The sequence below is a fragment of the Primulina eburnea genome, chromosome 16 (genome assembly GCF_022965805.1).
Source record: "Primulina eburnea isolate SZY01 chromosome 16, ASM2296580v1, whole genome shotgun sequence".
Classification (NCBI taxonomy): Eukaryota; Viridiplantae; Streptophyta; class Magnoliopsida; order Lamiales; family Gesneriaceae; genus Primulina; species Primulina eburnea.
This window is the reverse complement of record NC_133116.1, coordinates 6,917,453-6,939,428: the sequence shown is the minus strand read 5'-3', so window position 1 is coordinate 6,939,428 and position 21,976 is coordinate 6,917,453. Positions and strand designations below refer to the sequence as shown.

Below are 21,976 nucleotides of genomic sequence, written 5' to 3'. Positions count from 1 at the left end.
TGGCCATTTCTCTTTTCTTATCGCGTACTATTTTTTAAAGAAGTTATGTTTTTTATGAAATCTGTAGCTTATTTAGTTGAATTAAATCGAAATTAGTTTTGATAATTTATACTTGGAGTTTTTAAAATAAAATGCATATAATTTTGGGTTAAATATGTAAGAGTGAGAGTAGTACTTAGATACGTGACCTCATATGAAATTCTCACGCATCAAACTGTTGACATTCCGCCACTTGATTTGATCGATTATGTGTACCGTAAAATAGTGACGACATATCTTAATCTGTAATAATATTTCTGTTGATAACAAGGCCGACGATAGAAAAATGACAAGACTGGTCTTTAATGGATATAAGACAACTAATGGATATAAGACAACACAAATGATAGACGTGCACCTCCACACACTCATGACCTAACAGTCCGACCCATTAACACTTAAGTAAGTGCACTCTACACCGTCATGAATATAAGGAAATAATGTAATATTTTGAGTAAGAAGTATATCTTTTGGTCTAATGTCAAGTGATTCAACCAACCATGAATTAGGAAAAATTCAATACAAGAAACAATTTTATACAAAATTGACCTATAGTTTTGGTGGAAGGAATGTCATAAAACCTATAATTCCTTATTTTTAATAACATCGACTCTATTGGTATTAAAAAAAGTAGCTACAGTCAATCAATATCACTCTCAAGCTATACAGTGTTTTTATCGTAAATTATAACAACATGAAAAATTCCAATTTTCGAACTGTATCGGTCGCCTCCAAAAGAATATCATAATCTTCAGATGAATGAGTATATATATTTATCTCAACTTTTATATTATGTGTATATATAGGCAAAAACTTGTGTGAGACGGTCTCACATGTCGTATTTGTGAGACGGATCTCTTATTTGGGTCATACTTGAAAAAGTATTATTTTTTATGCTAAGAGTATTATTTTTTATTGTAAATATGAGTAGGGTTGACCCGTCTCACAGATTAAGATCCATGAGACAGTCTCACATGAGACTCACTCGTATATATATTATTTACTTTTTTCTACCAAAGTCTAACTATATTTTCAAATTTTATTTTTAGTCAATTATATTTGCTTTCTTAACCATTTTAGTTATTTTATTACATGTGTGGTGTTGATATGACACCGATATACGTACAGAGTGTCACGTAAAATTCCCCTAAGAAAAAGACTAAACTATAAATGTCAAAAATTAAAGATACATTATTAAGAATAAAATTTGATAATATAGATTACCAAAATATCAAAAATACAAACAAACATGACGCAAATTAAAATTTCCCTTTAGAATAATTCCGATCTTACAACACTAGGCTACTATGTTAATTTCCTACGAGTTATCACAAGTATAATCGATATAAATCGATAGCAATTATTTAAACAGGAAATTAACTAAGAGTACGTTCTCTTATTAGACGAGTCAAGCAGTTCTATTTTTGTATTGAAAGTACTATTTTTGACATAAAAATAATATTTTCATTAATTGGGTTGGATTATATATATATATATATATATATATATATATATATATATATATATATATATATATATATATATATATATATATATATATCACATAACTGACCTGTTATACGATCTCATACGAGCTATTGTGATTATTTATATACATGAAGAATTAATTATCACGATTCACAACAACTAAAATATATTTGCGCTCTACACTTTTTGTTTACTTGATACAACAAATTGGCCATCTGAAGGATGGGTTAATTTTCGATCAGAAATTGAAAAATCGTGCTTAAGTTACAAAATATATTATTCACGATGCTTAATAATATGGTAGAGATATAAGATATATGGTAAGAAAATGTGTCCATTATTGCAACAACTCCACTGATACAACTCAATATATTGTGAAATTTAAATTATCTAATATTTTTTTTTTCTAAAATTGGGTGTGACAAATTAATATGAACCTTTTCTATAGTCTCTGTTGGGAGAATAATAATTTAGGCCTCGGAATTGTGACACCAAACAAAGAATCAAAACTGCAACAATGTCTTGACTTTTGTGGAACGGTTGGGAAACATATATAGTGCATGCATGTGTGACATTTACCCATCAGGCCAAATAGATTAACGAGACATCAATACTAGGGGTGGGCATAAAACCCGAAAAACCGAAAAAAACCGACCGAAACAAATAATTCGGTTTAAATGGTTCGGTTTTATCGGTTTTTCGGTCGGTTACGGTTTTAAAATTTATTAATTTCGGTTTTTTCGGTTCGGTTTTCGGTTTTACTCTCCCAAAAAACCGAATAACCGAACCGGCCGTGTTATTGTTAATTATAAGGCTTTTATGAATAATGGGCCATATTGTATAATGGGTCATGGGCCTATTTGGATTTACTCATAAATTTTCAATCTGTTTTCTTTTCTTTCTTAGGGCGACGTTTTTTTTTTCCTCACCACTACCGTCTACGAGACTACGTTAATTCTCACCACTCGGCACTCACCAGTCACCACAGCCCACAGGTATGTAGACCACAACACAACGCTCGTTTATAGCTTGAGGAGTTATTTTATTGTTTCGAATGAGTTATTTTGGAATATTCTCAAGTTCTCAAATTGCAATCGTTTATTCTCAAATTCCAACATATTTTATTGTTTCGAATGAGTTATATTATCAAATGAGTTATTTTATTGTTTCGAATTTCGTTTTTGATAACATGGTTTTGGCTCTATTCTCCTCCTCCAGTACCCATGCCAGGGGAGCATAAATTTTGGAGGGGTGAATCTGATTTTTGTCTATATGCGCACAAAAATTGTTGGATTATATTTGATGTGATTCGGAATGACAATAATGGTTACTGTATTGTGAAAATGGGTGCCAATACCTATTGTGAAAATGGGTGCCAATACCTACTGTCCATTCCATATACATATATATTGATACATTATTGCTCTTTTTTTATATTGATTCAGCAATTAAAGTTTTTTTAGCAATTAGCAATTAGAATATTGTTCAGTGAGCTAATCTAGAATATTGTTTGTATATTGATTCAGCAATTAAATTTTTTATTTGGAGTACTTCTCGTTTGATTTTGCAAGGGCACACATGCAATGTTTATCATTATTGTTTCTTGACTGGTTAATTTGTTTCATTTTTTATAGATGGCAGAAAAGGAGGGTATGGTCGATGAAAGCAAGAGTTCAAATGATAACGCTCCTAATTCGTCATCTGTAGATTCGGTTGATGTTGGGAAAAAGCGAAAATCTGTAAGACCTAGATCTCTTATTTGGGAACATTTTGAGAAATATGAGGATTCTAATGGGACACGTAGAGCAAAATGTAATTATTGTGGTGCAAGTTATGCTGCCGATTCAAGTTTAAATGGTACTTCATCGTTGGGTGCTCATTTGAAAAAGTGTAAAAAATATCCATGTAATGTGGAAACTAAACAAGCAAAAATAGCCTTTCAAAACATTTCAAAAGATCATATAACAATCAATGCTTGGAGATTTGATCAAGAAGGTTGTAGGAAAGCTTTGGCCAAGATGATACTTGTCGATGAATTACCTTTTAGTTTTGTGGAAATGGAAGGATTTAGACACTTTATAAATGTGATACAACCATCATTTAGAATTCCTTCTCGTAGGACTATTACAAAGGATTGCTTTGAACTTTTCTTGGAAGAAAAGAAAAATCTTAAGCTTTTTTTCAAGGAGACACGTCTAAGAGTTTGTCTCACAACAGACACATGGACTTCAATACAGAGAATTAATTATATGTGTCTTACTGCTCATTTTATTGACAAAAACTGAAATTTGCAAAAAAGAATATTAAATTTTTCTCCAATATCTAGCCATAAAGGCGATGATATGGCAATTGTTATCACTAAATGTTTGCTTGATTGGGGTTTGGATAAGGTCTTCACTATCACAGTCGATAATGCTAGTTCGAATGATACTACAGTGAAAGAGATGTCAAACCAATTAAGTAAATGGGGAAGTAATTTGATGGATGGTAAACACCTTCATGTGAGGTGTGTGGCTCATATAATCAATCTCATTGTTCAAGATGGCTTGAAAGAAGTTGGAGATTCTGTGAGACGAGTTAGACAAGCTATAAGATATATTAGACAATCTCCTGCAAGGATTAAAAAATTCAAAGATTGTTGTGAACTTGAAAAGATAACAAGTAAGAAGTCATTGTGTTTGGATGTTGTTACTAGGTGGAATTCTACTTACTTGATGTTGAAAGTTGCTTTGGAATTTGAAAATGCTTTTGTAAGTTATGGTATTCATGATCATGGATTGTTGGATCATCTTCTTACCCATGTTTGTGAAGATGGAAAGGATGTAGGTGCATTGACAAGTGGTGATTGGGAAAATGTGAGAAAAATGGAGAAGTTTCTTGAAGCTTTTTATAATCTTACGTTGAGAGTTTCAGGTTCGTCATATGTTACTTCAAATATCCACTTTCATGAAATTGGCGAGCTTTCTTGTGTTTTAAAGTTGTTGGTAGAGAGTGATGACAATGTTTTGGCTACGATGGCAAAAAGGATGAAATTTAAATTTGACAAATATTGGGGTGCTCCAGAAAAAATGAATAAGATGATTTTTATTGCATGTGTGCTTGATCCTCGTTTCAAATTTGATTATGTGGGTTTTGGGCTTTCGAAGATGTATGGGCAAGAGAAAGGGGAGCAATTAAGAGTTGAAATAAAGTTGTACATGACTTCTTTGTTTGAAGGATATAGGAAGGTCACTTCAAAAATGTCTCAAGGATCATCCACTAGTAAAGTTGAGCCATCGGGTATAAACATAGGAAATATTCATAAAAGAACACTAATACAACAAGAATACTTGAGACATAAGGCTGAAAGTGGAAATATGGATGCTAAGACTGAGTTAGATAGGTATCTCGATGAAGATGTCGACGTTGCAAATGAACATTTTGATATTTTGCTTTGGTGGAAAGTTAATTCTTCCAAATTTCCTACTCTGGCTGAGATGGCTCGTGATGTGTTAGCGATTCCTATTTCTACTGTGGCGTCGGAAAGTGCTTTTAGCACCGGGGGACGTGTTCTAGATTCATTTAGAAGTTCATTAACACCTCGATTAGTGCAAGCTCTCATTTGTCTTCAAGATTGGTTCCGGAAAGAATCTTTTCCCATTAAAGTAGAAGAAGACTTGGATAATCTTGAAGAGATTGAATCTGGTAATAAATTTGTGTATTTTTTTATGTTTTATTTTAAAATTATTTTGTTATTTAATGTTGGCAATAATTTTCTTACTTTTTTTAGATTTGATCAATATTGGAAGGGATTCTTGCATTGGAAGAGATTCTTGCATAACCAATATATAAACATTTCCATGAAATATTGTAAGTTAAATTTCACTTAATGTATCTTGTGTTTGGTGCATTAAATTGCTAAGCCAATAAGCTTCCATTTTATTTTGAAAGATGAAGATGCCTTGTGTAGCTTTGGTCCAGAACTACAATTTCACACTAATACTACAATTCCACCAAGCTACTGTGTTTCAAAAAATTATTGTTTGTGAGGTTCTACGTAACTCTGAACTATTCATATTAAAGGATACTTTTAAGCACAGGATCTTCTGGTACACAAGTAGAAGCAAGGCTGGTTGGGATCAATATCATTATAGGAAGGTAAGATAATGCATTTTTAGATTTAAGCATTTTCACTTATTGTTATTAGTTGTAATGAATTTATTGTTTTTTTCCATAAAAAAAGGATTTTTTTTTATGACTTTGTGAAAGATCTTTGCAATTAATTTCAATAAGTTTAAGTTATTGTTTCAAAATTGTGATTCATAACCACTTTATAATTGTAATGAATTTAATGTCTTTTTTTTTTTTGCTAAACAGGATTTTGGAATTTGAGAATTGGAAGTTCAAATATTTTGAAGGAGATGAGTAGATGACCATACGAACTATTTTGGGATTGTCAGACGTGGAGTTCCATTTGATCTTGTTGACACTTTGTTATATTTCATTTTCCTATTACTGAATATTCAGTTGGATTCAAGCATTTCGGTGTTTACATAGTTAATTAGTGATATATTGTTATTATATTCACATGACATGTTTGCACACAACACATTATATATATATATATATATATGATTAAGTCTCAAATCAAATGTTTGACAAATACTATGATTTATATTTTAGAGGCATAAAGTGACGTATAATTTTATTTATTAACAAAATTTTAGCTAACCGTACGTAACCGACCGTCTAAACCGAACCGTAATACGAAAAAACCGAACCGAACCGTAATAAAATGGTTTGGTTTTGGACTAGAAATATTCAAAACCGAAAATCGAAAAACCGAACCATGGTAGAGAAAAACCGGACCGAACCGACCAACGCCCACCCCTAATCAATACTTTGCTATTATACACTTTCAATATCTTCTCTCAAATTATGTAATAGAAAGCCGATTTATTAAAAGTTACGATCGTTAATAGCGGTATGATTCAATTTTTTTTATTCGTCATAGAGCAGTCTAAGTCATGTCACGTTTTATCGCTCGCTTAACTTGGACAATTATTATCTCCCAGTAATTGCACTAAACATATGTCTTTGACTCTGAAATCAGTTGTAGAATCGAGTGATTACTTCTTACCAATAGCTATATATAGCTAGTCATACTGGTTAATGTACTCAAATTTTTTAAATTGTAGTGTCACGTTTAACTTACAAAGTAGAAAAATATCTAAAAAAAATTCAATATATGGATTTTTTTTTTGTCATGGTTTTATGTACGTTTTCAGTAATTTTACCAATATTGTTAAAGATTTTTTCCCCAATTTGGATGCATGCCCACTCGATAAGGTTACATGAAAATTGGCTGTAAAGATGGTCTACTTGAGTGACGTTAAGGTTCCATCAAAACGTTACATAGTCGGTGTTTGCTCTGAAGAAGGGAAATATTATAAGTTTCGTATTAAATTTATTTTTGAAGATTAATTTTTCGATTAATTTTTCCTTCTTGATATGATTTTGAATATTTAAATATGATTTTGTCTTTCTAGATAATGTGATAATTAATGTGATAATTATGATAAAAATTTTCTGATATGATATATTTGTTTCTAATAACACGCACTTACTTTCCATATTGTGTAGGTTTCCTTGTTGAAAAACCCTGAGACTATAAATAAGATGATTCATCTCATGCAAAGGAGGGTGATTTAGAAGCACATACATATTATTGCAGTTTTGCACGCCATAAGTTTTAGAGAAAATAATTTAAAAAGTTGTTGTTGATCGAAGAAGTGTTGAATCTACATGTTGTCGTGATTGTTGGAGACATTTGCAGACAACAAATGCGAAGAAGTTGGCTGAAGATTTGTTTTTGTTGCTCCAGTTTTGACATCGTGTTTTGCTTCCTTATATACCGTTTTAATGTAGATACTTGTTTTAGAAAGCATTTAAATTTTTCAAACGTTTTGAGAAATTTTTTTTTGATTAAAATCGTTGATGTTATTTTTTGTGTAAACTCATTAGTTTTTTAGTGATTATTTTTTGCCTTGAGGGACAATAATTGCGCAAAATTTATTACGTTTCATCATATTTATTTAGAGTTAATTTGTGTTACAAACTTATATATTCCAATACATGTTGTCTGACATTTTATAACATTTCACATAACACTTAATTTTGATAAACACAGATTTACGGTCATATAGATCCTTAAGTTTGACAATTATATCCTTTTTATCTTCTGATACCAAGTTATTTGACTGCATCGTATAGATCTTCTTATCAATGTTTTTTTAGCTTCATCTTCTCAATTTTAATATTGTGAATATGTAACTTCTAGTTCATTCGACATAATTCGAAACTAAAAAGAGTATTTTGAAGTAAAAGCAGAGAAAAACTCGTTATAATCAATTAGATTTTTTTTTTAAAAAAAAATAATAATAATACTAATAATAATAATAATAATAATTATTATTATTATTATTATTATTATTATTATTATTGTATTTAACATTCCTAACCATTTTAAAAAAAATATTATAACATTCAACATATTTGGCAGATAATTTGCTAATTACTCATAACTACGAAACAAAGGTTAGTGTAATATGATTAAGTGACATAAATAATAGGGAGTAGGTCTCATGTGAGACCGTCTCACGGATCTCAATCTGTGAGACGGGTCAACCTTATCCATATTCACAATAAAAAGTAATACTCTTAGCATAAAAAGCAATACTTTTTCATGGATTATCCAAATAGAGATCTGTCTCACAAAATACGACCTGTGAGATCGTCTCACATAAATTTTTGCCAATAATAGGTTGGAAAGGTATGATTGGATCCTAACATCAAAGATTTGATCATGACCAACTGTCATGTTGACAACATTTAGGACAACTTGATTTAGGTTCTGTTCGAGATAATGTCTCATTAGTCATCGTAATCATGTTCGGTGGAACTTCAAAGTCTATTCGGACAACAGAGAAGAAGATAATAAAAGATAAGTGGTCGCTTATTAATTAATCATTAGAGTTAGGGTATAGGTATAACGAGATTTGTACAACAATTTTTATAACACAAAAAATTGAATACAAAAATTTCATTTATCAAAATCTCGTGATAAATTCAATACAAAATCTCATAAAAACAATCTCATGATATAAATATCGATGTACGATATTACCGTTGAGTTTTTAGCATTAATCTAATCATTATTATCCGAAAAAGTTCATTTTATTGGTTTTAATATATATTGTTCGATGTCTATTGTATGATCCACAACAATTAGTCAAATTTAGTCAAGATGTGATTTACCTAACTAATATGGTTCACAAACTAATACGTTAACTCATGAAATTTATGCAATACACACCGAATAGTATAATGGTTGCGACTTTCATCGTCATGAATTAGTAAAATTTAATGCAAGTCTACCTATAAAATTGCTCACATGAAATGTTATTAATTTTTTGAAATTCAACTCGAAATTTAATTTATATATTTGTCCTGTATTTATATCGTAAATTCAATCATATATTCAAATTAATAACCAATAATAACGATCCAAAAATAGATTACCTATAAATTAATTGAAATATGTTCGATATACTATCAATTATATTTACATTCACAAAAGTTAGTGTTATACCAATAAAAAGTATTTTTAATTGACAAATCAAATTACATAGAAATAAAAGATTTGAACTAAAGTTGATCTGTAAGAACGTGATATAAACAAGATATGAATATATTAATTATTATTTTATGTACCACAAGGGATGTATACGAGCTTAGTCAAGCCGAACAGTAGCAAGTTCGAGCTTTTATCATGAAACTCGAGCTCGTCTCTTTATGAAATTATTAAGCTTCTCTGCCACTTCACACCTCGGAACGCACGTTCTTATAGAGATAAACGCTCTTTCACATCTTCTTAACCCGAAATGGATGGGGAGATGAAAGGTTCCTTTTTTTAAGGGTACTCCCGGGAACATATTCAGTGGAGACGGGGTGGGGCCTGTAGCTCAGAGGATTAGAGCACGTGGCTACGAACCACGATGTCGGGGGTTCGAATCCCTTCTCGCCCACAACCGGCCCAAAAGAGAAGTATCTTTCCCTCTGGGGGTAGGAAAATCCTGATCGGGATAGGAGACCAAAAGCTATGGAACTTGGGTGTGGGTCTTTTGAATGGCTTTTTCTTTTTATTTATCGCGAATAGCTCGAGCTCGGTTTGTGAACAGCTCGTTTATCATGTTTAACAAATCAGACTCGAGCTCAAACATCCTTACATCCATCTAGAGATGAGCAAGATTTCGGTTAAACCAAATTAACCGACTGAACCGAGCCAATTCAGAAATTCGGTTCGGTTATTTCGGAAATTCGGTTTTCAAATTAAAAAAATTCGGTTATATCGGTTAATTCGGTTCGGTTACGGTTTTCAAAATTTTTAAATCGGTTAACCGAATTAACCGATATAATAAATATTATTATTTAATAACAAATTTAATTTATCACTTTTTATAAATATTTTTGTAATGCCCGAGAATTAATCACTGTAATTAACGATGATTGATTTATAATTTCATGTGATTATAAAAAGAATTAATCGGGACACAATTTGAGTCGGCGTGAAACGAACTATGTGCGAGGACAGTACCTCTCGCGCACATGCGCGACATGAGAGGCGCGCATGCGCGTAATGTCCAAAGGGCCTCGCGCATATGCGCGACGTGTATTCACGCATATGCGCGAGACAACCCGAGAGTTGAGCTTTTTGAACATTGGCCTCGTGCATATGCGCCGAATAGAGGCGCGCTAGGCTTAATCGTCTCGCGCATATGAGCGGAAAAAAGTCGCGCATATGCACGAGACGTGTTGCGTGAAGGGTGCGCCATTTGCTTTGCTGCATGTACGGGATGTATATATATATATACGCGAGACGTGTTGCGTGAAGGGTGCACCATTTGCTTTGCTGCATGTACGGGATGTGTATATATATATATATATATATAATATACGTTTAATATGCATGAGAAAGAAAGAAAACGAGGAAACGCTGTAGAAATTGTTCTTGAATCTTAAGATCGAGATTGTGCAAAATCTGTCCGTATGATTTCGAATCTGACTTCAGTACCGAATTCCTAGCAACGTAGGCTACGACTGGACGTAAGTTTTACTACGTTTTGACATGTTTTGAAATTATGATGTTGTTGGAATTGAATACACATCATATATGTTGTTCTTGACATGTTAGACAGCGTAGAATCGAAGTCAGATTAAGAAACGAACTAATTATAGAATTGTTATGATTTTCTGAAGTTAATTGACTGAGATATGATATCAGAGTGTATTGGTATCGATTATTAGTTGAGGGAATTATTATCTGGTGATGTTATATTGACTGAAATATCGGGATTGTGCGGTTATACCGTTGATTTTGAATTATTAATCAGATTGGTATCGATTTGAACGGTATATTGATATGATATCATTGATATTGTCGTTGCCAGATTGAGGGATCGACAAGGCTTGAATTCCAGACCGAAACTGCAAACGAAAGGTATAAGTCAATGTGGTATTGGGAGATCGACTTGAGTCAGTTTGGACTTGAGTTTCCCTAAATCACATACTTTATTTTATTGCATTGATATTTGCATGTATTTGATTGATGTACTTGTTCTCTTGATTTATAGATAGCAGGTATTAGATTACTTGTTCTCTTGATATATAGACAGCAGCTAGGAGTCGAGTAATCTTGTAACAGAAGTGCCAGATAGTGACGGGATCGCCAGGGGTACATTGCACGATGTTACATGATAGTGTATTGGCGATAGAGCCAAAGTCTGTCACCGGAGGATTGGCTATCGATGTGGATAGAATTTGGGTTTCTTCTATTACTGTTGATCGATATCGTATCGGTGTGGATAGAATTGGAGCCTTTTCTATTACTGGTGATCGATGTTATATCGATGTGGATAGAATTAGAGTTCCTTCTATTACTGGTGATCGATACCATATCGGTGTGGATAGAATCAGACCTTTTTCTATTTCTGGTGATCGATACCCTATCGATGTGGATAGAATCGGTATTTCTTCTATTACTGTTGATCGATATGGAATGCCAACTTCTGGAAACCGGAATCCCTAGACTAGGATTGAGTCTAGTCTAAATTGTGTAGCTACGAGTATTGTCGACAATTTGATATTAGTTATGTTTCAGATTTTGATACATATTGCTGTTACCCGTTACATGCTTTATATTTGTTTATATGATTGCATGTGTCGTTGATTTATACTGGGATTTATTCTCACCGGAGTTATCCGGCTGTTGTCATGTCTGTATGTGTACATGACAACAGGTGGGACAGGTTCAGGGTTGAAAAGATGAAGAGAGATCGTGATTAGAGTGGAGATTCCGGACTTGGATTAGAGATATGGTTGGACACTTGATATTAGCTGTTAAGCCTTAGTGAATAAATGTATGTGATACAGGATTTGTACTTTAATATACTGAGATGTATATATGTTTTTATGTCACTACGTTCCGCATTATTTTTAAAAAAAATTTAGATCATGTTTATTATAATTGATTAATTAGTCCCAATGATGATTAAGAACATGATTAGCGTCAGGGTCCCCACAATTTTAATTTTAAATTTTAAAATCGATATAATATTTATTAATTGTGTTCAAATAAAAACTTATACATATGTGTTATGTGTGATTTTATGTTTTTATGCATTTGTGTAAACTATAGTGTTAAAAAAAAATTACATATATAACTAAAGTTAAATCATAATTTTTTTTAAACTAATTAATCGATTTTAATTCGGTTCGGTTTTCATCGGTTATGAAAATTAATTCGGTCGGTTCGGTTATGGATAAATATTTCGGTTCGGTTCGGTTCGGTTATGGCTAATTCAGTTTGGTCGGTAACCGAATTAACCGAATGCTCACACCTACATCCATCCATACAAGAGTGTGATTCTCCTTTTATAGTTTTCAATCACTCTCATCTTACTAAGCTACTTGATGTGAGGCAATACTCGAAGTCCAACAAACTAGCCTAAAAAACTAGTCGAGCTCGATCTTAGGAATAGGCTCGCGAGCTTATGAGTCGACTCGATAAAATTGTCGAACTCAAAATCGAGTTCGAACTCGACTCTTTATGGAATTGAGCTCCGACCAACTTGTGAACTGTTAAGTTCATTTATATCCTTACGTAGCAAGGACCAATTTATATGTTAGAATATAAATTGGGATCGAGAGTACCGACAATTAAAAAATGAATTACATATATAATTAGAGTGAAAAAATATGTGAAATATTTATTATTAGATGTAAATTAAAATACGTGAATGAAGTAAAAAAATAAATAAAGCGACAAGGCTCCCACATACGTCAAAAGTACCATAAATCATTTCAAAGATTTTATATCACCTGTCCTAAATAAATAATAAATAAAAAAAATTAACATTTACCCCCTTTTGAAAAAGCATATTTTAATTTGTTGCCCTACCCCACCCATATAATTCCCACTCATTATGTTTGTTGCTTAAAGCTTGCACTCCCTCGCTTCCCTTATCTCATTCTCTCTCCCATAATAGTAATCCATCTGCCATTTCCCATCTGAAAGAAGTTGCAACCTAAATTCTTAAAGAAAAAAGGAACAAATCAAAATCCCAAAAAAAGGAAATCAATCAAGAAAAGAGTCCCACAGTAGATACAGATCATGTGTATGCTTGACTAGCTCACCAAGATTAATATATATTCATCTGCCTTTTGATCATGGATGTTGGTGGAAATGGATTATCAAATACTGCGCACAGGCAGAATTTCCCTTTCCAGTTGTTAGAAAATATAGATGATATTCAGAAAAATGATCGAGATTCTTGTTCCAGCTTCAATTTCGCAGTTTCCAATGCTTCCACGGAGCAAGAACATCTTACCAAGAAGCCCCCGCTGCCTAAGAGAACCTCCACTAAGGACAGGCACACTAAGGTTGATGGCCGAGGCCGCCGGATTCGCATGCCGGCGACTTGTGCAGCTAGGGTTTTCCAGCTTACTCGGGAGCTGGGACACAAATCGGACGGTGAAACCATTGAGTGGCTGCTTCAACAGGCGGAGCCGGCGGTGATCGCCGCCACGGGTACCGGAACTATCCCTGCTAATTTCACTTCGCTTAATATTTCTGTCAGGAGTTCAGGATCAACCATTTCGGCTCCGTCTTATTTGAGGAACAATGGATACTTTGGCTTCGGGGATTCATCACAAAGAAGGGTTTTGTTTCATGGAGCTAATGGATCACTTCCATCAAATGAGAATTCTTTGAGTTTTTCTAATCTGAATGCAATTTTACAAGCTAAGCAAGAGCTGCGTGACATGGGCTCCTGCGGCCTGGAATTGGCTGCGGGAGAGGAGGGAAGTATGGGGTGGCAGAAACGGCGGCCGGAGGAGAATCTGCTTCCGGTTGTGCAGATGGGAAATTACATGTCAGAGTCCAGCACCGGTTCTATTCCGGCAAGCCAAGGTGAAATCCCGGCGACAGCACTTCTTATGAGCGGTGATAATTCTCTATGGACATTTCCTTCCGTCGGGAATTCCAACATCTATAGAGGAAGTTCAATGGCTAGGAGTGGACTGAATTTCATGAATCTGCACCCACAGGTGGCGGCGCTCTTTCCAGGGCAACAACTTGGCGGAAGCGGCATCAGTGGCGCAATGGCGGAGGGGCATCTCCGTATGCTTGCATCCCTCGATTCATTTAGGCCGATTCCCGGAGCGACGGAAGCTGAGGTTGAGGCTGATACTAGCGGCAGAGGGACAGCGGGTGATATCCTAAGTATTGCACCTAGTCATCATTCTTGAATTATGACCATTTAAGTGTGTAAGTTGAGTTCTTTTATCGGATTATTATAAATTTCTCAATATTTTGAAAAATTCATAAATGTGAAATGGAATTTATGTCGATCTAGAATTTCTTATATATTTCGGGCTTGATCTGTCCTCTAATTTAAAATATCAATGTGATTTGAGTGCAATGGTCGATTTTTTTCATACAATGAAACAGTACATTTATTTAGCTAGGGTTTTGTGAGAACATAAGGATTCTCAGTTGTTGGACTAAATTTAGTGTTCACAATGTTATTAGTTACATAAAAAATATGATAGGTGAAATCTTTCTTCTGCTTTTCGTGTGTGTATTATTTTGATATGTTGTTCACCAATCATATGTATTTCCATGCACATCGCTGATGTGACATTTACTCAGATGATGTACACTTTTTATATGTTTCATCACGTCCACCACTTGAGTGTCACATCAAAAGTGAGTACAGAAATGAACACGGTTATTGAACAACATATCAAAATTATACATATATGCCGTATAAACTTACATGTGAATTAGGCTTTGGTTCAAGAAAATTATGACTAGTTTGCATGCAAGATTTGATCATTGAACCACTATAAGTTTACTATCTCATCTTGAATTTATATAGTATAATAATGAGAACATCTGTCAAAATTTTGACTTTGCATCATTTATAACTTTTAATACATCAATATACACATTCTTCATAAGTGCTAACAAAATAGTGATATATGTTATTATAGCTTCTGTAATTTCATTTGCCAACAAACTCATATACACATGTCTGAATTCGTTGCAATTGGCCAAAGAACTACATATATACACTATAATTATATATATCTACACAGAAACAACGAGTTAAAAACTATATAGTCGTAACTAGTAATGTTATGCACACGTTGTGTGTGTATAAATTAACTTTTCTAACTCTTTTATTTATAATTGAATATCATTGAGTTCATAAAGATATTACGAGTACCACTATAACAATTATCCAAATACAAAAAAATGTAATATTCTTAGACCCAACAATGGAAGTCGTGAACAGATTCCAATACCTTTTTGATTTGTCAAAAATTCAAATATAAGATCCCTTAAAAAGAAAAGTATATTTTTGGTCCTTTTATTTGTACTTTTCACTTTTGGTCATGTATTAATGATAAAATTGTATTTTTAGTCATGTAATTTGTATGTCTTCATTTTTTGGTAATGTTATGATGACATTTCACTTTTAGTTATGTAACTTGTATGTTTTTCACTATTTTTAATCCTTTTTTGACCTAAGTTAATTGTGTTTTTTGGTCATAAAATGATTAAAAAATGAATAAATACAAGTTAAAGGAACAAAAATGAAAAAAAAAAGACCTAGTTATAAGAATAAAAATTAAAATTAATCGTAACATTATCAAAATGAAAAATATAACGTACAAGTCACACGATTGAAAATACAAATTCAACGTTAACATGAATAAAAATAGACAAAAATGTAAATCACATGGAAAAAATTATAATTTTCCATATGGAAAAAATAGTGATGGGTGGGGTGGGGTGGTGGTGTTCAAAATCATCGGAAGTGGTAAAAGTAGAGTTGGTACAAACATAAGAATTCTTGTAGTTTCTCGTATAAGTTGGCTGCAGTTGCTGCTCATCAGGTGGTGTTGGGCCTACCAAACATGGCCTTAAATATTCCAAGCTGTGAATCATGACTGTTCATTAAAATGGTCTGTTTCTTGGTGAAAATTTTTATGGCAGCTGACTCGACAACAACATGGTTTGTTTCTTTTTCTTGCTTCCAACTGTTTTCTTGGTTTTGTAATCAGCATCTTTGCTTGCCTTTTTTACAGGTAGGGCATCCCCTTCCTATTATTTTGCTACTTTCTAGGGGGTTTGTATTTAAAGTGATATATATAATACACCACAGAAAACTATAATTTTATTTTTTTTCCAACGCAATGTTATGTATAAAATGTTAAGTGAACATTCTCGATGAAAAAAAAAACTAAAATTACTAAAATTTCAAAAAAGTCAAATTTTCGACAAACATCAAACATGTATAGGATGAAAATTGTAATTTTATGTACTCGTTCTCGTATCTCGCGAATGAGTGCTTAAATTCAAATGTCTCATCATAGACATATGTATGTATATGTAAAATGAAGTTTATTCCCGATGAGAAGGGGTTGTCAATTATTTGCATGCCTGGATTATTTTAAAATGTAATTATCTAATTGTGTAGATTTCTTAAAAAATATTAGATATCTAGTTAAAATTAGCACTGCATTGGAGACCGGGCTTCTAGCCCAATGGTCTCACCCGCCGGATTAGCTGGCCTCTCACCCCGGGTTCGATCCCCCTCCCCTGCGTGAGTTGTAATCAAAAAAAAAAAAAATTAGCACTGCATTGTATATTCAAACTAATTTGAAATCGAATTAGATAAAATTTCCCATTATTTAAAAATAGAAGTAGAAGAAGAAAAATTCATACCAATTAATTATTTTACTCAGAATATCCAAAGTTAACATGAACAAATAATTTTTCGATCAAACATGAGCAAGTTAGTCATATGATTTTGGTAAAGTTGACTGTCTGATTTACGATCTCCTTTGGTTTCAGGTGTCAATGAGTTAAGACGAGTTTGTTTCAGGTAGTGTTTTTTTGTTTTTGTTTTTGTTTTTTTGTATTTTTTGTGCCCTTTTTTCGATTATGTTTATAAACTTAATGTTTTTCCAGTTCTTCTACAGCCGGAAACGTTTCACCGAGCAGCAGGCCGAAAAATGGTGGGCCGAAAATGTCCCACAATATCGGTTAGATAAATAACATGAGAATTGTATATATGTTTAGACAATCCTCCCCTCTTGAGCTAGGTTTTAGAGTTGAGTTAGGTCCAAGTTCCAATCTTAACATGGTATCAGAGCTCAGGTTTCACAATTATGTATTGGACCAGCCGTTCTGCTTATAATTAGGTCATTTGTAAACTCCACGTTCCAGATGTTCATTCCTAGCTAGACGTGAGAGGAGAGTGGTAATTGTCTCACATCGGTTTGATAAATAACCTAAGAGTTGTATATATGGGCTTGAACAATCCTCCCCTTTGAGCTAGCTTTTGGGGTTGAGTTAAGTCCAAGTTCCAATCTTAACAAAAAAACGAAGGTATACCGACAACATAATATACAATCTGTGCAGTAACATGATCGGCCAGCTTTTTTTTAAATAGCTGAAGCGACTGAAATTCTAAAGGAATTCCTATTTGTAAATGTAAATTCTTTTTTAATCGGTTTGTTAAAGTGTTAGTTGGGCATATATGTTAAGTTAGGCGTAGTTCCTGTTCTTCATCTCCATGGATTTCAAAATCTTTCTCTTACTACATTGGGAAAATGGATACAAAATATTTAGCATTAGATTTGAAATCGAATCATTATCATCGATCCAAATACAATCTTATTTACAATAATTTAAACAAAAAAAACATTAAAAAAGTGTGATCAAATGGTTCAAAGTCTCTTTACTAGGGCTATCAAATGATACCTCGAAATTCAATTTGGTAAAAAGTAATTCTTAATAGTGTGGATTAATTTTATTTGGATAATCGGTTTAGATGCTGCAAGGTTGTATTTGAATCGATGAGTTTGAAGTTGATGATTTCAAAACTATAATAAAAAATCAATTGGTTTATTTTGGTTAAATCTGCTTGAAAATGAATTTGAGTCATTGTAATAAATTTAAATTTATTTTAATATGAAGTCAATTCAAATCATTCATTCAAATATTATTTTAAATTCAAACCATTTAATCCGAACGCAACTTAGTTTTCTATATGTATTTTTTTATTATATATTTTTGTACTAGAAATATAAAGTAGTTATTTATTTATTTAATCATAAAATTTATAATTTTTTTTAGTATTTTAGACTACTTTCGTTTCAAAATGTCATTTAAAAAATAATATAAAAATTAAATTGGGCTATTTGGTCCTTAGCTTGGTTCTCAAAAGGCCCAAGACTAAGTCCAACTCTTTCACAGGCTCATTAGGGTTTTAGCCCAGAAAAGGCTATATAAGATGAGAACTCACAGACTAGTGCTTTCATCAACAGCAGCAGATCGGTGGACTGAGAATCGCGTAGGCGACGGAGGCGGCGGAGTAGTATGGTGAACGTCTCATTTTACAGAAACTGTAAGCTTCCATTGCTTGTTCTGCGAACAGCTGATAATATATGATCACATCGGCTGTAGTTGCGAGTTATATGCGTGCGACTGTATGTGGCATTGTTTTATGGAGGTCATTTGCTGTTTTATTTGGTTGTTTGAATTACCTCTCCGTTGTATCTGACCAAAATTGCATCTTTTTTTTATTTTTATCGTTTCGAGATTTGGATTTAGAACTAGTTACGGTGATTTTATTTCATTTTCATGCGACTCCTTGCTGGAATGTACAGATTTGGAGTTGAGAAGGGCACTATATTTGGTTCCTAGCGTTGTGTTTGTGGAAAAAATCGTCTACTTCTGCTGTAATATTTTTGCAAATGTTAGTATGTTGTGCTCCAGAATGTACGAGCATTAGCTTTGTGAACATGTTGTGGATGATCATAAGTTCGCTAAAATTGGTTTCATGCATTAGAATATGAAATAAAGTCTGAAGTGCTTGGCAAGGGCTCTGCTTTGTAAGAATTAGGTCTTTGATTTATTGAAGATTGAATTTTGGGGTTGAACTGTTGTCCTAAATAAGCGTTTGTCTCATACTCAAGAAGAATGAAAGTAAGTGGTCTCATCATGCATGATTTATATTTAAATCTGGTTGCTTCTGTTGGTTGCAGATGGAAAGACATTTAAGAAGCCTCGGCGCCCTTATGAGAAGGAGCGATTGGATGCTGAGTTGAAGCTTGTTGGAGAATATGGTCTGAGATGCAAGAGGGAGCTGTGGAGGGTCCAGTATGCACTGAGCCGCATCAGAAATGCTGCTAGAATGCTTTTGACTCTTGATGAGAAGGATCCACGTCGTATTTTTGAGGGAGAAGCACTTCTGAGGAGAATGAATAGGTATGGGCTATTGGATGAGAGCCAGAACAAGCTCGATTATGTCTTGGCCCTAACTGTAGAGAACTTCCTTGAGCGCCGCCTCCAGACACTGGTGTTCAAGGCTGGGATGGCTAAATCTATTCACCATGCCAGAGTGCTTATCCGCCAAAGACATATCAGGTAAGAATGATGACTAAATTTCTTGCAGGCCTAGCCTTTTTTTATATCTAGGTTCATGAAGCTTTTGATTGTCAATTATCTACTGAATTATTGACATTTTGGAGACGACAAGAATAGAATGACTCTTGTTTATAGCTGAACGGTGGGGCATTTACTTTTGTTGGTCTGTCATGCTACATTTGATTATTATACTTTAGGTATTGAACCCATTATTGCAGGGTATGCTCATGTTTGTGGCTGCGTCTGTGCATCTCTACTGAGCTTCTTCTCTATTATATTTGTAAATTTTTGAATGTTGCAATGTTTGGTGAGATTAGGGTGTAAATGAACCAAGCCGCATGTGAGTTATCTGTTTTACCGCTTGTCAGTTATCAGTTTTACCAACATGTTGGTAGGCTCATGAGTTAGCTCTTAGATGAAAAATAATATTTTTCATATAAGATTTGTCAGTTTTACCTTGTGCTTCTGAAAAATATAAAAAATATATTAAATTTATTTGTTAAAATAAAATTCCAAATTTTAATAAGAATATTATATTTTTTTCTAAATATATAGTTTAGTTTTTAATGAATTTAATGTAATTTAAATATTCATTAAATTCGTATAGGCTCGGTAAAATCTGCTTGTGAGCCATGAATATATTTGTGAAAAAATAAAGCTTGATCTTGATTCGATCATAAACGAATCAAACTATATTCAAGAGTTCAGCTCGACTCGATTACATATGTAGGTGAGATGATACCCACTTAATGTCTTGGTGTTGATGACTCTAGCCTCAACCCTGTGTTGAATAATACCCTTCGAGAAGTGGAGGGGCAATTAATGCAATGTGCACCTGCGTGTTATATTTTTCATTATTTGTATTGATATTATTGTTTTTCTATCCCACTGTTATAAATGATGAATGCTGCGAATGAACGCCATCTTTCAAGAATGAATGTTTCAATCATCTTGCCTTTTCTTGCCTTTCTATAGTGAAAGCTTCGTTGTAATATGTATGTATTTTGTCATTGAATTGAGAGCTCTATTTACTTAATGTAGGGTTGGGAGGCAAGTAGTGAATGTACCCTCTTTTTTGGTAAGAGTAGACTCCCAGAAACATATAGATTTCTCGCTCACAAGTCCATTTGGTGGTGGGCGTCCTGGTAGAGTGAAGAGAAAGAACCAAAAGGCAGCCGCAAAGAAGGCGTCCGGTGGTGACGGGGACGAGGATGATGAAGAATGAGGTGAACTTTTCTATTTAGTTATGAATGGCAATATTTGGAAGCAGATTTTGAGTTGGTTTTTGCTACTCCTGTAACAGTGATAATATTTTTTGTGGACATTGTTTTCAATGAGATATTTGTGTTTGGGACATAGTCAAGCTTTGTTATCTTCTGAATGTTTATGCTAACTTACTTTATTATCGTTTAGCATTGAATTGTCAAATCTTTGTTAGACAAATAGTGTATTTTTTTTTATTTACTTGATTTGTGATTGCGATATGACTTTTAGTCCTTTTATTTTCTCGTCATAAATATATAAAGAAAGCAAAAGCGATTCCCGTAATAACGACGAAATAACGACGAGCGAGATGGGAGTCGTCTAAATTGTGAAAACATGGTAGTGAAAGAGCAATACAAGTGTCGTGATCTTTTAAAAGACGCATACATTATTTTTTGTCTACGAGCCAAAATTCGAGTACAAAAAAGTATATCTGAAAGGCATTTTCTAATATCATTTAGTTGCAATCAAATCTCAACAAATTTAATTCATATTTAATTTATATAGCAAAAAGCCGACTAATTCCTCGAGGTTGCAAGATATCTCAACATATCGGAGCAAACAAACCAAGATCAGTTGAAATCTCGCCAAGAGGCACGTAATCAAGAAAACAGACTATCAAATTTGTCGTTCGAACGACATACACCATGCCTCGTACATTACAAAAAACACAGTTCACCACCTTAAAAGATGCTGCTATTGTCATTCAACATATCACAAAGGACGAAATGCTTAAATAACATCGTACGTGTGTCCTCATAGTACAACAAAATCGTATACCATGATGGGGGGAAAAACATAAAAGAAAGAAGGAAGACAGTTCTTGCATGAATGTTTCAATCACCTGCGAAGTCATGACTACATCTAGCACCAGAAACAATCCATTTACATTTGTAAGGCCAAAACGAATGCGATCGTGTTGGTGTTAACATGTAACAATCTTTAGCATGTTGATTTATTTCTTACACTAAAGATGACACTGCTTTGGGGAAACGGGTAGAATTAGAACAGGAGGGGGGATACATAAACCTGTGACCGAGTCAATTTTTCATGAAAAGATTTATATAGCTCTTTTTGTCCAATAAGGATTGGGTAAAGTAAAAAGGCCTTCAAATTATATCCTTCTCAATGCCTAACAACTGA

At 33.4% G+C, this 21,976-nt stretch overlaps 3 protein-coding genes, 1 long non-coding RNA gene and 1 other non-coding gene across 5 annotated transcripts; all 5 read left to right on the top strand.

Moving 5' to 3' along the window:
- The first annotated feature begins 3,161 nt into the window (after positions 1 to 3,161).
- On the top strand, positions 3,162 to 5,175 carry LOC140817377 (zinc finger BED domain-containing protein RICESLEEPER 2-like). The gene is made up of 3 exons (XM_073177029.1): positions 3,162 to 3,728; positions 3,918 to 5,075; positions 5,140 to 5,175. The coding sequence occupies exons 1-3, from the start codon at positions 3,162 to 3,164 to the stop codon at positions 5,173 to 5,175; spliced, it is 1,761 nt and encodes a 586-aa protein (XP_073033130.1).
- Positions 5,176 to 5,190: 15 nt separating this feature from the next.
- Positions 5,191 to 5,660, top strand: LOC140817158 (uncharacterized). The gene is made up of 3 exons (XR_012114723.1): positions 5,191 to 5,211; positions 5,297 to 5,376; positions 5,607 to 5,660. It is a non-coding gene; the product is annotated as an uncharacterized lncRNA (long non-coding RNA).
- Positions 5,661 to 9,514: 3,854 nt separating this feature from the next.
- On the top strand, positions 9,515 to 9,593 carry TRNAR-ACG (transfer RNA arginine (anticodon ACG)). The gene has a single exon. It is a non-coding gene; the product is annotated as a tRNA-Arg (tRNA).
- Positions 9,594 to 13,077: 3,484 nt separating this feature from the next.
- On the top strand, positions 13,078 to 14,491 carry LOC140816380 (transcription factor TCP15-like). Its single transcript, XM_073175608.1, has one exon. It carries the CDS (start codon positions 13,294 to 13,296, stop codon positions 14,371 to 14,373), a length of 1,080 nt encoding a protein of 359 aa, XP_073031709.1. The 5' UTR covers positions 13,078 to 13,293; the 3' UTR covers positions 14,374 to 14,491.
- Positions 14,492 to 18,394: 3,903 nt separating this feature from the next.
- On the top strand, positions 18,395 to 20,982 carry LOC140817177 (small ribosomal subunit protein uS4y). The gene is made up of 3 exons (XM_073176809.1): positions 18,395 to 18,548; positions 19,189 to 19,570; positions 20,612 to 20,982. Exons 1-3 carry the CDS (start codon positions 18,521 to 18,523, stop codon positions 20,793 to 20,795), a joined length of 594 nt encoding a protein of 197 aa, XP_073032910.1. The 5' UTR covers positions 18,395 to 18,520; the 3' UTR covers positions 20,796 to 20,982.
- Positions 20,983 to 21,976: the final 994 nt, after the last annotated feature.

Coding starts and splice junctions, on each gene's coding strand:
- LOC140817377 (XM_073177029.1), top strand. CDS start 3,162: ATGGCAGAAAAGGAGGGTATGGTCGATGAAAGCAAGAGTTCAAATGAT. Junction 3,729..3,917: donor TCAAGGAGACACGTCTAAGA/GTTTGTCTCACA, acceptor GGTTTGGATAAG/GTCTTCACTATCACAGTCGA. Junction 5,076..5,139: donor CTTTTAGCACCGGGGGACGT/GTTCTAGATTCA, acceptor TTTGTCTTCAAG/ATTGGTTCCGGAAAGAATCT.
- LOC140816380 (XM_073175608.1), top strand. CDS start 13,294: ATGGATGTTGGTGGAAATGGATTATCAAATACTGCGCACAGGCAGAAT.
- LOC140817177 (XM_073176809.1), top strand. CDS start 18,521: ATGGTGAACGTCTCATTTTACAGAAACT. Junction 18,549..19,188: donor CGTCTCATTTTACAGAAACT/GTAAGCTTCCAT, acceptor TGTTGGTTGCAG/ATGGAAAGACATTTAAGAAG. Junction 19,571..20,611: donor ATCCGCCAAAGACATATCAG/GTAAGAATGATG, acceptor TACTTAATGTAG/GGTTGGGAGGCAAGTAGTGA.